Raw genomic sequence first — 12,663 nt, 5'->3', positions numbered from 1 at the left:
TGAAACACAACCAAGGACACCAGGCAGCAAGAATGAAACCCAGCAGTGAGTAATGGACTGAAGGGAGCTCCTTGTCAGCTCTCATCACCTGTTTCACGGCACAGCAGCTCAGTTTGGAGGAAAGAGAAAGATGTTTCCCAACTGAATTTGAGGACGCAGCTTTGGCAACACGCTGCGAACGAGGTGCTGAGTGGTTCTGCATGTGCATGACCTGCACAGCTGATGGAGGCCATCACCAGATGAGATACCAGATGAGCTGATCTAATCATTTAGATAATTATCTACACAAAGTGACACAAATTCACAGGCTGCTTCTCAAACTTGCAGGTTCTCTTAGTCCTCGATGATTCTCAGCCACATAGTTCTTTACTTTTTATGGATTAAACAAATAGTTTATCTACAAAAAGACTAACTGGATTATGTTTGCACAGGTTTCTACATTATAATGGAACATATGGAAACACATAGTAATAAGACAGACAGACAGACAGACAGACAGGCAGACAGACAGACAGACAGGTGTATCCGGGGGTCGATGGCTCAGGTCAGTAAACGTGGTTCTAGCTCTAAGCTCTGCAGCTACAAACACAATAATCCTTCAGATAAAAGAGCTTCTCTTCTGCTAACGGATCCTAAAGCAGCTTCTTGTATTTCCACCACTGACATCCACAGTTATTAACTTAGGTCATAAATAATAATGACCTCAGTCATAAATGATTACTGCAAACTGAACAAAGCGGAGCACAAATATCTGCATCTCCCCCCAAACGGTGGAAACAGGGAGGGAAGAGGCTCCTGATGGACGCAGAGGTACTAAGTGTTGACTTGGACTCTGGCTGTACACCCCAGCTCCCTCTTTGTCTTTGGCTGAACACAATGTTTTTGTCTTCCTGCACATGAATTGATTTATGAAACACTTAGACGCACTCGGGTATTTGATCTTATTATCCCTGCAATGCTCTTTTAAGTTCTTATGCAACCTCTGCCGTGTGAGTTTCCAGTCCACTAAAGCATCCTGCATGTTTACAGTGAGCTGCTGATGCACTATGGCTGACCTGCAGGCAATTTCCATTGCTAAATATCTGCTAAATGAAGTGAGACTGAACCGAGGCTGAACCCCAGCCTGCAGCAGCTTCCACATAAAGAGACTCTGGCGATGTGTAGAATATTAATATAAGAAAAGCAAACTCACTTTCTACAATAGTTAACTGAAGGAACTGTGAGGACTCGTCGCTGTCGGCACACAGAACATCCATTAGCGACCACGATCAACAGCACGAGACTCAGTTCGTGAAACTGTGACTCTCCGTCATCCAGCTGCTGTAATCACTTCAGCCAATATTAAGAGCTCGTAGCACGAGTGTCAGAGAGAAGCTGCACCTCACCACACCGCTGTACGTTTGATTCAGAAAGACTTTCTGCTCTCCGGCTCTCTCTGCAGTTGTCGGGGTCACACACTCCTTCAGACCGAGGCTCTGATGTTCATCCATCTGGTGCCGTCTCTTCATCTCTCACTTCATTCTGTTTTATTCAGCTTCAGGTTATTTATATCGTCTGATTCATTCTAAATTGTGTTTAGTCACGACCAGAGTCAGTCTGTGAGTCCAAAACTCTCATGGCTTTAATGGTCCCCAGAAAATAAATGTTTGGTAGGATTCACCCTCCTCATCCTCCTCCTCCTGCTGATCCTCTCACTTCTCCTCCATGTTGGAACAAAGACTTGATGATCCTCTGACTTTTTTCTTGCAGCATCATCTGGTTATTTTTTAATCTGTTCAATAACTGGGTTTATTTAATAAATGACATTCCATCAGCCTGAGCTGTACTTTGTGTTCGGAGCTAATTGTTAGCATGCTGAGCATCTTGTGTTTCTCTTACATCATGTAAAGCAGTTTGAAGACTCTTCCTGTTGAAAGAAGCGATTCAGATGAACTTGCCTTGTTTAGGATGTCCACAACAGGATGCCACCACTGCAAAACAACGCTTTAATTTAATTGTTTCACATTAAAAACACACACTGTATGCTGCATCACAAAATGAGAAAACGCCGTCCTGCGATAACAATTGAAGCCAAAGTAGAGAATAAACAGCCAGTGTTGCCACCAAGAGAAGTGAGAAGTGTTCATCTCACAGGTCGGCTGAAGATCGTGTTCGTCTGAAGCCACAACATGAGACAGAACACACAGACAGCAGGTTAAGCCACAGATGGGAAATCATGATTCAAACAGTCTCACAAAGCACTTGAATTCATTCCTACCTGTAATGTACATTACCGTGATGACAGTGAGACCATGACTAGAATTAGAAAACTCAGATACGCTAAATCTCCCTCGTGGTCTCACATGAGCTTTTGGTGTAAAGCCGTATATACTGACTGTAACCGGCGGCTCTGAGGACACCGAGGGTTCAGCTGAACCTGCTGCTCACAGCACAGTGACATTCAGCTGCCCCGAAATGCTGCGGCCCCTTACGTAACATTCACACCTACTGAGGAACATCATGAAGAAACAGTCCTCACTGGAGTTTTTTTAAATGAGACCTGCTTCAGGCATGTCTGCGTGGTACCCGTTTTTAGTGAGGAGAAGAACACATATTTACACCATAACACAGCAGAGACCCTGTATCCTGGCTGAACCCCCCTGGTTTAAAATGGACGGGGCAGGTTTGTGGTGAAGGACAAGATGATGCCATCCTTGATGAAGTAGTAATATCTGTCTGAAATATCACCCTGACAGGCTCTTAATGAAACAATGCCTTAACAACACCCTGGGCATTTTCATTTACTGCAGCACTTTTTACACGGTTTGCTGTCTGGCAGGCAGATAAATTCAGATTCCACCTCACTTAACCGGGTGCCGTGGTGAGGTGCAGCAGCCAGGAGCCAGTCATTTTTTCACATAAATTAACAGTACAAGTATGACATCCCTTTAAAGACGTCTGTAGGGAACAGCTTAGCACCCCTGGTAGCAAACATGCCTCTTAGTAAACTGATTAAACAGAGACTGACAGGTGAAAAATATGTTCAGATTTCAGTAGTAGTTTGTTTTTTCCTCTCAGTAATGTTGATTCATCACCAAGCCCCCCCCCCCCTTCAACATAACTAAGGACTAAGAAGAAATAATAAATTGCTCATTAGAATAGGACTGGTCACATCCGAACTATGATTGTAAAACAACCGTATGTTCACTCTGTACATTCGAAGTTGGATGTGTGGGCGGCGCCCGTCCTGTGGAAGGAGACAGATGGCACACGGACAGTAAAGCAACACTGCAGTCCGGCAGCAAAGAGAGCAAGATAGATCGACGCATGCAGTTTGGACACTTCAAAACCAACTTTGTACACTTCATTTGGCAGTGACCGACATACGAATGTGTTTGTTACATAGATGCACAGGGATGAGCCCCCCTCGTGGGCGGCTGCCCCACCCAGTCTCTGATGTTCAGTGTGCGTGTATGCGGAGGCACAGACCGCAGGCCTGGCAGCGTGGCGGCCTCCCTCCCACCACAGTACAGTGCAGGGTGACGGAGGGGGCCGATAAGTCCGGCCGACAGCTCCTTAATCCCCATTAGTGCCTCAGACAGGGCGGTGTGACAGAGCGCAGCGCTGTCCTCAGACCAGCCCCTCTTCTTGTCCTCATCTCCTCCCTTCCCCTGTTAAGGTCCCACAGGATGCCCTAACAGAGGATGTAGCGCCACCCGGTGGAGGCAGCCTCTGGATGCGTGTGGCTCTGAGGGGAAGGGGGGGCGGCCTCAGCAGGCAATCTCCTCCAGGGTGCCCAGCGTCGTCTGCAAAGGGACGGTCACGGTGTGGCTGATGGACTCCGAGTGGTTTGCCACCGGGTCACAGGAACTCTGGGAAAAAACATTGAAGGAGTCTCAGAGACACAAAGAGAACATTGGTGACGACAGAGCTGCTAACATTATATTACACAGTATATAGTGCTCTATAGTGCTCGGACACTTTGGCAGGATCCTGTCGTTGATTTGCTCGCTTGTGTGGAGGTGTAGCGTCGAGGGAAGTCTGATACGGGCGATCAGAGTGAAATGACAGTCGACACACTCCTGTTTCACCGAGAGCTCTGGGAAGAAGACTAACGAGTCTTACCACATCCTCTGCGTGACTCTCCTCCTCATCCTCTCTGCTCAGTAGATCCAGTAGTCTGTCCTTCACCACCTGCCGATCAGGAAACACGTCAGAGACTCATTCTGCTCCACCAGGAACGTTTATTTTCAGAGTAAAAGATAAGTGGGTAGCAACAGCAGCATTATCACAATTATTTCAGCATGAAACCTGTTAAAGGTTTCTCTTGAACTGCTTATGTTCATTTCTTATCACCACTTCTCAACTGTGACCATTAAAATGAAAAGAACTCTCCTAAAAGTGCCTTTTGCTGTGTGTTTCCAAACCCCAGGGGGGGCAGAGTCTATCATGTGCTTGTCAGAACCCTGTGCAGGTAAAAGCAGCACAGGGGGCTCTAAAGAGGGGCACTCAGTGAGGCACACAGTGAGGCAAAGCTAATGGAAAAACACCATCACACGTTCTTTCATCCGGCTCTTATCTGCTCTGTGCATCGGCGACACTGTTCCTGCTGTCGGCCTTCAGAGCCCCCGCTCTTCACCGAGGACACTGACTGAGTCTACTGCACCTACAAACACTGAGTGTGATCACACTGACCTCATAAGCATAGTCAAACAGCTCTAGGATGGTGAGGATGCTCGCTCCGATGAACAGACCCATCTGACCGCCGATATCACCTGGACGTCCACAGCCGCACAGAGAGGGGGGGGGCAAGAGTCTGTTAAAGCCGTAAGACTGCACATCTCAAACATCCATCATGTCATTAGTGGCTGTGGCACAATAAAACAGTCCAGGGTGTCCTGAAAGGAACTAATTCTGTTCAGCCCCGCCTTTAACACCAGACTGGTCATGATTAGTTCCACTGATGCAGGAACATCTGACAACACTGTCAAATTAAAATCACATCATTTCAAGAAGAGCAACCCACCCAGCAGACCTGCCACCTCGTACGCTTTCTTCTGCTCGATGGTCTCGTAGTTCAAAGCCTCAAAGAACACGTCCAGCACCAGGATGTTGTCCCTGAAAAAGAAACAACGAGCAACAGTCGGTCAGGAAACAGCCGCTGTGTGTGAGCTCTGAGAAACCTTCGCTTAAAGGACGACAGAGGGGGCAGCAAACAGGCTCAGCTTCTTCTTCTTCTTCTTCTTCTTTAAGGTCGACTGGAGAGTGAATGTGAGCTGGTCTCATGCTTCTGTGTCTGACTGGACCTCATTCATGAACGATTCCTCATTACTTCTCTCTTCAATGTCTCGGTTTAAACAAAATCAGAGAATACTAATAAGATACTTTATGAATTGTGGAGGTCGCTGATTGTTTCCAACCCACATGCACGTCTCACTCAGCAGGACCTGGATATTTACTGGTTTTTTTTCTATTTCATGGCCTGAATGTGGTAAACTATGCAAAGAACTGGTGTGTTTACTGGTGTAGCTGCTCTTCTCAGGAACAGGAACAGTAAATAAGACCGTGTTGGTTCAAATCTGTGCAGACATGCTTGTTGGCTGAAGTTATTTTTAATAATCCCTTGCTGTTTGTATTACTAGTAGTTGCTGGTTACCAACTGTGCAGCTGAACGCGGTGACTCACGTGATGTACTTCTCCGACTTGTTGAACTTCTTCTGCAGGTAGCGGGCCGAGGTCTTGCTGGGGATCTTGACCATGGACAGCTCCTTGTTGTAGCGGGTCATGTTGCAGGGCGTCCTGCACATGCAGTTACTGCTCTCCACGGCCGACAGCTTAGCTTCTCGCAGGAGGGGGGCGGAGAGGGGGGAACGTAAAACAGGGGCGTGAAATGGAGGGAGATGTGGGAGGAAGGGTTGAGGATGATGAACACAAGGGAGAGATAGAAAGTGAGACTTTTCTCAGACGCACCGACATCCAGAAGCACGTCTGACTACAGTTCACCTACAAGAACTTCTGCCTGGACTGAGCTGCTCTTACATTGAATGCTGCAGATATGTGGAGGCCAATGACTTGAGACATGAAGTCATTATTGTGTGGACTAATGGGTTTCCCTGCTTCTAAGTTTCACAGTTTAGTCTCTGTAGAAATCATAAATGAGTCCATTTCATCCACTGGAGGAAAATCTGCAACAGCAATTTCTGTCCTAAATGTTTTTATTGGTTTTAGAAGTTTGGTGGTTCCAGTTTCTCACTTTTAATTAATTGAGAATTTCAGCCTGAATGGAAATCTACACTGTTGCCCATAAAGTTGGACTAAAATGTTTTTTTTACCTCTTCTCATGAAATGATTGTGACAATGTGATTTATTCTTGATAAATAAAGTTTATATCCTCTCAACGTTATTGATCAAACTCTTCCGAACAGATCACAGTGAAACTTAACCTGCAAACTGTGTATTCAGGCTTTAACTAACCTGGGGGTGTTGAACAATTATTCCAACAGTGTAGTTTGTTAAAGTCATTTGTGTTCCATGTAAATCGTAACACTAATGAAACACAACCTTGCTAATATGGAATAACATTATGTTTGGTTGCAATAATGGTTCAGATACCCGCCACAGCTAATTACTTTTAATTGGCCACATCTTTGTAGTGCATTAGTTCCAGCTGTACGTCACTGCTTCTTCACTGCTGATAAACATTAAAGCTTATCGTGCTCACAGTGAAGAACACGCCTGAGGCACAGCGTCAGGACTTCATATCTTCAGAGAACCGCAGGAAGATGCATCTAGCATCTCTTTAATCTGAGGTCACAAACCTGCAAACACAGACATACAAACATCGCACATGACTGCACACGTGGCCTCAGTCATACTGCGTCCTGAGCCCGGCCTTCACATTAAAAGCCCTAAAGACAGTAGAAGTCAATGTCATCAGAGTCACAGAGGAGAGAATGTAAAGCATTTAACACAAGCGCAGCCTGAAGCAGCCTTCAGTCCTGCTGCAGAAACACCAGACTCTGTTGACGGCTTCGCTTTGGCAGTTTGACTCCAGAAAACCACACGAAAACACCCTGAACGCACGGGATGGTGTTCAGCCCACAGCCTCCTTCTCAGCACCACCTCCCTCCCAGTGACCGTAATGTTGAGCGACACAAGCTTTTCAAATATAGCTCCGTCAAAAGCTTCTCTGGCACCGCGGCTGCTCACACGCCTCCCAAATCACTTTCTTAAGCTGAAGTGTGAATATCTGAAGTTGCGAAATTTAAATAGATCTCATTTAATTTCACCAGAGACCAACGAGTCCTTTCTCACCGACAAAAACTCCTCTCCTCGGACCTCTCCTCACGTTTCGAATTTGAAATCTCCCTGTACGAACCTCCTTTCATACCGGCTCTCTAAATAGAAAGGAAAGGGGAACTTAATGTTATCAGGCTTATTTCTCTGTGAGAGAACTCTGTAGATCACAGAGCACGAGGCAGCTATCCCCCACGGTGCACTAATAGCCGGCAGGGCCACACAGTCACGTAATTGCAAAAGGAAATTCAATATGGCTTCTCAGTGGTCTCTTATTTTTATTCAAATGAGACACTATTGGATACGCAGGAGCAAGGCCTCGTGCATTCAAATGATTGATTTCTCTCTCTAAGCCTCTCACCTTTGTCCACTGCTTTCACTCTGTCTCCCAAATCTAAAAGATCAAATTACCATAACACATTTCTTCCTAATAACTTTGGTCTTTTTCCAAATGTTAACACATAACTAGCTGCTAATACCAACTGATGAAAAGTATAAAGACGTCTTTCTGACAGGAAGACATGTGATATAAGCACCTATTCAGCACAGCGCTGCCAGCTGCAATCTTCTGGTTAGCAGCTATAACAACAATTGGAGATAATAGTTTTCTGCCTGGTGTGTAATTATGCTCCATCTCTGTTTCCTCAAAAGCGAACGACTGCATAAACTAGTTGTTCACAGAAGCAGCTGCAGCCTCCTCCTATTAAACATATTTTCGGCGGCATCTCCACAAGTTGAGTGACACAGTTACAGACGGAGAAGAATCCAATCAGCTCTGCCGTGTGAAATCTTCTCTGGTGGGTTCAGCAAATTGGCACCAAGTTCAAAAGCACAAATTCATTTGCATTCAATGATCCAAGCTGAGTGAGCGTGTGCGGGTATTGTGAAAGCCTCGCTCTTCCAAAAATTAAGCCAATTACAGGAGAGAGAGAGCAAAGCAGCCTTCACCGCTGCTGCAGCAGAACGTGTGGTTTCCAGGCAGCTACATGGATGCTCCTCTGCTGTGGGAGCCTGCTGCCTTCATGCTGATTGCCTTGGCTACGTTTTTTTTGTACCTTTCTGGCTTTTCAGATATAATCTTCCTCGGTGAGGACTGAGCGAAGTGTTTTCTGATGTTGCTTTAACTCCCACTGGTCACCAGCTGAGGTCGACGAGGTCACACTCCACTTGGCGTGCTGTAGAATCAGCTCATTATTAATGCATTACTGGTTTCACTGATTGTGCCTTTAGTGTGTGTGTGTTAGAGTTAATGTGGCGACCAGCGGCCTCATTCATTCCTATCAAATATGGGATCATTTTTAAACGACAATGCAGGAGGTCAACACTTGAATGAAGCCTCTACAATGTACAAACACATGTTTTTTGCTTGCGACAGAGAATCTAGTCGTGCAGACGGTTCAGTTTATTTTCTCCTTCACTACATCACAACACAATGGAGGTGAATGGGATTTCTTTTATGGTGGAGAAATCCAAATGTAGGGCATGTTTATGTGCTTGAATATGATTAAAGGAAGAGGGAACCCATCCAGAAGGTAAACGAGGACAGACAGACCCGCTGTGGTTGTTTCCCCTGCAGTAACTGTGTTAACATTCATTTATTTAGTGATACACAGTTACAGAAGTGGAGTTAAATCCAGGAAACTAATGGTGTTATGTCGCCTTGTCTCATTACTGTAGAGGAGCCTACCGCTGTGCAGGGACCGAGGTGAACAGAAGGTCTGCAGTGGAAAGGCTCTGCTGGCTGTGTGTTACTCAACGACCACTCAGAGTCTGTTTTCAGCCTCATTTATGTTTTCTCCACGAGTAGGAGAAAACACAAGAGGACCAATCGCAGAGGAATCTCCACCGAAGCGCCGATACGCATATGCAGAGGTATAATTACAGACTAAGCGTCGTCCACAATGTTCACACTCTCCATCTCGCCTCATAAAACAGATCTTTCTCCAGCGATTATTAAGACGACATGTGTAAATGAGTCAGAGACACCAACACTGTCGTACTGGGAACAACGTGCTCCGGAGGAAAAGCTCTTCACACCAAAGTCTTTGGTGCCTTTATGGAAAAACACGTCTGTGAATTTTTTTACATAATTAAGGCGCCTCACCTCTAGCACAATGCATGCTGGGAGAGGCTCCAGCCTTCCATGTGACCCCGTTTGATCCTGCCCCTTTAGGAGGCTGAAAACCCGACTTTTAAACTCACAAAGGATCTAATTTAGATCAAATCACAGAGAAACGTCTAATCTGACTTTCATGAGTCTCTCTTGAGTGTTCAGCTTTGACAAAAGGTAAAATATTACACGGAGACATTAGAGCAGTTTCATAAAAGGCCAAAACAAAGAAAATTAGATCAATATCTTAAAACAGCTGGATGAGCCAACATTTCATCAAAGTGAACATAAAATCTTGAGTCTGGAGGAACAGGTGACGGCTGCAGAACCTCTTACCTGGCTGGATAATTTAGCTGAAAGCAGGAAATGTGAGCCATTATCTGTGTGAGCATCCATCCATTAAATTGAACTCTAACACTACAGCCCTGACTGCCCCGATGTTGGTTACAGACTTGATGAGCCCTTCACACCTGAGAGGAAATATTGAGATCAGCCCTGTTCTCCTGATAAATCAAGTCCGGTGGTGACACATCCACCTTCCCCCAAATATAGAGCACACTGGAGGTGCTGCGCTCCAATTAGCAGAGCGGTGGTGCGCCTGCACACAGACTTCTTGACGGGGTTTGGGTTCGGTTCCTGAGGTAGACTGTGTCCCACCACGGTGCTTTTGGCTTTCATGATGATAAACTGTAGCTGCTCCTCAGCTGATTCATCTCAAGCTTAAACATCTCTCCCATGTTGCTCATTTCTGAAGGTTTAGCATTAAAGCTGTGTACCAACAGGAAAAAGGCTAATCCTAATCCTCACAGAGGCAAATAACGGTATGTAAACCAGAGAACACAGGCTGTGTGTGCCCCCCCGGCTCGTGCCCAGGCGGTTGTGTGTTTATGCCGACTTACCAAGAGCAGGCTCGGCGCAGTCTTTGTACTGCTCAGGTGTGCAGTACGAAGCATCGCCTGAAACAGTTTGAATGCCATTAGAGGACCAGAGGCACAGTTCAGACATGAAGTTCTCTACAAACACACTAGACACAGTCGGACGAAGCTGGAACCCATGTGTGAGGTGCAGCACCGGACACAGAACCCCCAGCTTTTACATGCTAACATGCTAATATGAGACGAGAGCAGCAGCTGAGCTCACCAGGCATGTGCACCATCCTGCAGTTACAGTTCTCCACGATGTAGCGTGTTTCACAGTCGATCCTGCAGGCAGTCACGCTGTAGACCTGGAAAAAGCCGGACTCCAGAGCCCTCCACTCGCACTCTCCCCACGGGGGAGGCAGGTAGGTCAGCTGCATGGGGAGAGGGGGAGTGGGGTTATTGGGGGGGGCAGTTTCTCTCAAACACACACAGCAGGGTTTCAGTTTTAGTATCATATAGAGCTCATTTAATACTTTTCATGGTCATGGCCATCAAAGAATGGCAGAGAACCAACAGGAGCAAAAGGCCTTATGATTATTTGTTAAGTACATGAATTTATTACATTTATTCAGTAGCTGTACAGAATAAAGGGTTAGGGTTAGGGTTAGCTGTAGCTGCTGTAGGAACAGCCTGCAGCCTCATACAGGAAACATTTAGAGCTAATGTTACTCCACTGCAAGCAACAAGAAATATTCTAAGGCCTTTTTGGTGCTTTGTTTTTTTTAGAATCTGTAATTTTAAGACTTGCACACACCCTGTACGCACAGATACACAGAGAAAATCCATGTATTAAGTCCAAAATGTGGACAGATCCTGACAGCAGCTCTCCAAACGGGTTCTTTAGCCCTTGAAACTCGGCCAGATCGGAGAGGCAGAAGAGCCTGGGCACAAACCAGGCGCTGTGGAAAACAATTCAACAGATAGGCAGAGTCTGTCTGAGAAATCCCACAACACCCGGCGACGGGAACACAAAAACTCCAAATGTTCTTCCTGCTCCTGCGGCTCTGAGGACTGGGACAGCAGATGAGGACAGAGGGACACCGGGCCGAGCAGCGTGGAGGCCCATCTGCCGCACAACACAGGCGGCGCGCTCTAGCCGAGCTCTCAGTAGCCATCACCAACCCCCCCCGTCCTCCAGTTCCCTTCATTCTCATCACAATGCATCCCACACGAGGCCGCTTCCTCTGCCAAAGAGCATTTTTTTTGGATGAGGCAAAACACAGCGTCCTGCCAGGTGAAATCTGGCCACGGTTTGCTTGTTAGCACTGACAGAATGTGAAGCCCAGCTCCTTCTATCAGCCGCCGTCGTGTCTCTGCTTCTGAGGAGCTGAATGCTTTTGGTCTGCAGATACAATCGCTTCACCAACACTTAGGACAATTGGTTCAAACACAATCTAGCATGCTGAATATTCAACGTCCTGAAGGCTCTGGCTGCGGTAGTTAGACGTGCTCTGCCTGATGGCGACATCCAGACTTCTACTAATTTCATTAGGAGACTTCAGAAAGGTTCTTCTCAGCAAACCTTAACCTTTAAAAGCACCGTCATACCTCAGCTAATCTTCACCTCTGGCCTAATTAGAGTCAGCTGTGGCTGATTCCAGATCTGATTATTTCTCTGTAATCAGATAATCCAAGGTGCTCAATATCACTTTTCACTGTGCTGAAACCTGCTGACCTGATTACGGTCTATCTAATAAGAGCCGAGGCCTGTGGCCCACTCAGCACGTTATTAATCAATGTTCCATTCCCCTGTTACACCCCGGAAATGCTTTAATTAGGCATTACACTTTGGTCGGCGAGGGACATTGTTGAGAAAGTTGGATCTGAGAGGAGGCTTGGTCTTAATAAGGTTATTGTATTAGTGCTGGTTGAGCGAGCTGAAGAGGAACCAAGGAGTGCTGGTCTGAGCTGGACCTCAATATCAAATCAGTGTACAGAAGCAACCCCACATTTCTGAAGAAGGCACCCTGCTGTGGGCTTTTTCTTTGGCATCAGAGAACTGAGGGGAAATACAAAGACCCCAAGCATGAATCAAGGAATAATACTTTTTCAGGAGGACCACCGTGTCCTTTTAGCTTCAGTCAAAAGCCTGCAGAAGTGCAGTTTCTATATCTGGAAGAGCTTAAATTTAAAATTGCCTGCCTGCGTGTGAGGACTCATTCAGCCCTCGCTATAGACTGTGTGCCTTTAGCTCACTTGATTGAGTGGCTTTGATCTGGGCCCAACATTATTAGCCAAAATGAGTTCATTTAAACCCTTTGTCAAAGTCATTTTCACAGGCAGACTGATTGGTATCCATTATAAAGACCCACTAATCACCAGGTTTTTTTTAAACACGCTGCAGAAGGCCCCCTCCCA

General features: G+C 46.2%; 1 protein-coding gene across 1 annotated transcript in view; it reads right to left on the bottom strand.

The window, feature by feature from the left end:
* Positions 1 to 3,749: 3,749 nt before the first annotated feature.
* The window catches only part of asic2 (acid-sensing (proton-gated) ion channel 2), a 222,012-nt gene continuing 213,098 nt past the window's right edge, over positions 3,750 to 12,663 (bottom strand). The window contains exons 4-10 of the mRNA XM_070848077.1: positions 10,526 to 10,676; positions 10,285 to 10,341; positions 5,665 to 5,818; positions 5,006 to 5,097; positions 4,675 to 4,754; positions 4,105 to 4,173; positions 3,750 to 3,851 (exon numbers count right to left, since the gene is read on the bottom strand). Of these exons, the coding sequence (XP_070704178.1) occupies positions 3,750 to 3,851; positions 4,105 to 4,173; positions 4,675 to 4,754; positions 5,006 to 5,097; positions 5,665 to 5,818; positions 10,285 to 10,341; positions 10,526 to 10,676 (705 nt within the window). The remainder of the gene's footprint in view (positions 3,852 to 4,104; positions 4,174 to 4,674; positions 4,755 to 5,005; positions 5,098 to 5,664; positions 5,819 to 10,284; positions 10,342 to 10,525; positions 10,677 to 12,663) is intronic.

Source organism: Pempheris klunzingeri, chromosome 17, assembly GCF_042242105.1.
Source record: "Pempheris klunzingeri isolate RE-2024b chromosome 17, fPemKlu1.hap1, whole genome shotgun sequence".
Lineage (NCBI taxonomy): Eukaryota > Metazoa > Chordata > Actinopteri > Acropomatiformes > Pempheridae > Pempheris > Pempheris klunzingeri.
The sequence above is the reverse complement of the archived record's forward strand: the minus strand, read 5'-3'. Positions and strand labels throughout refer to the sequence as shown.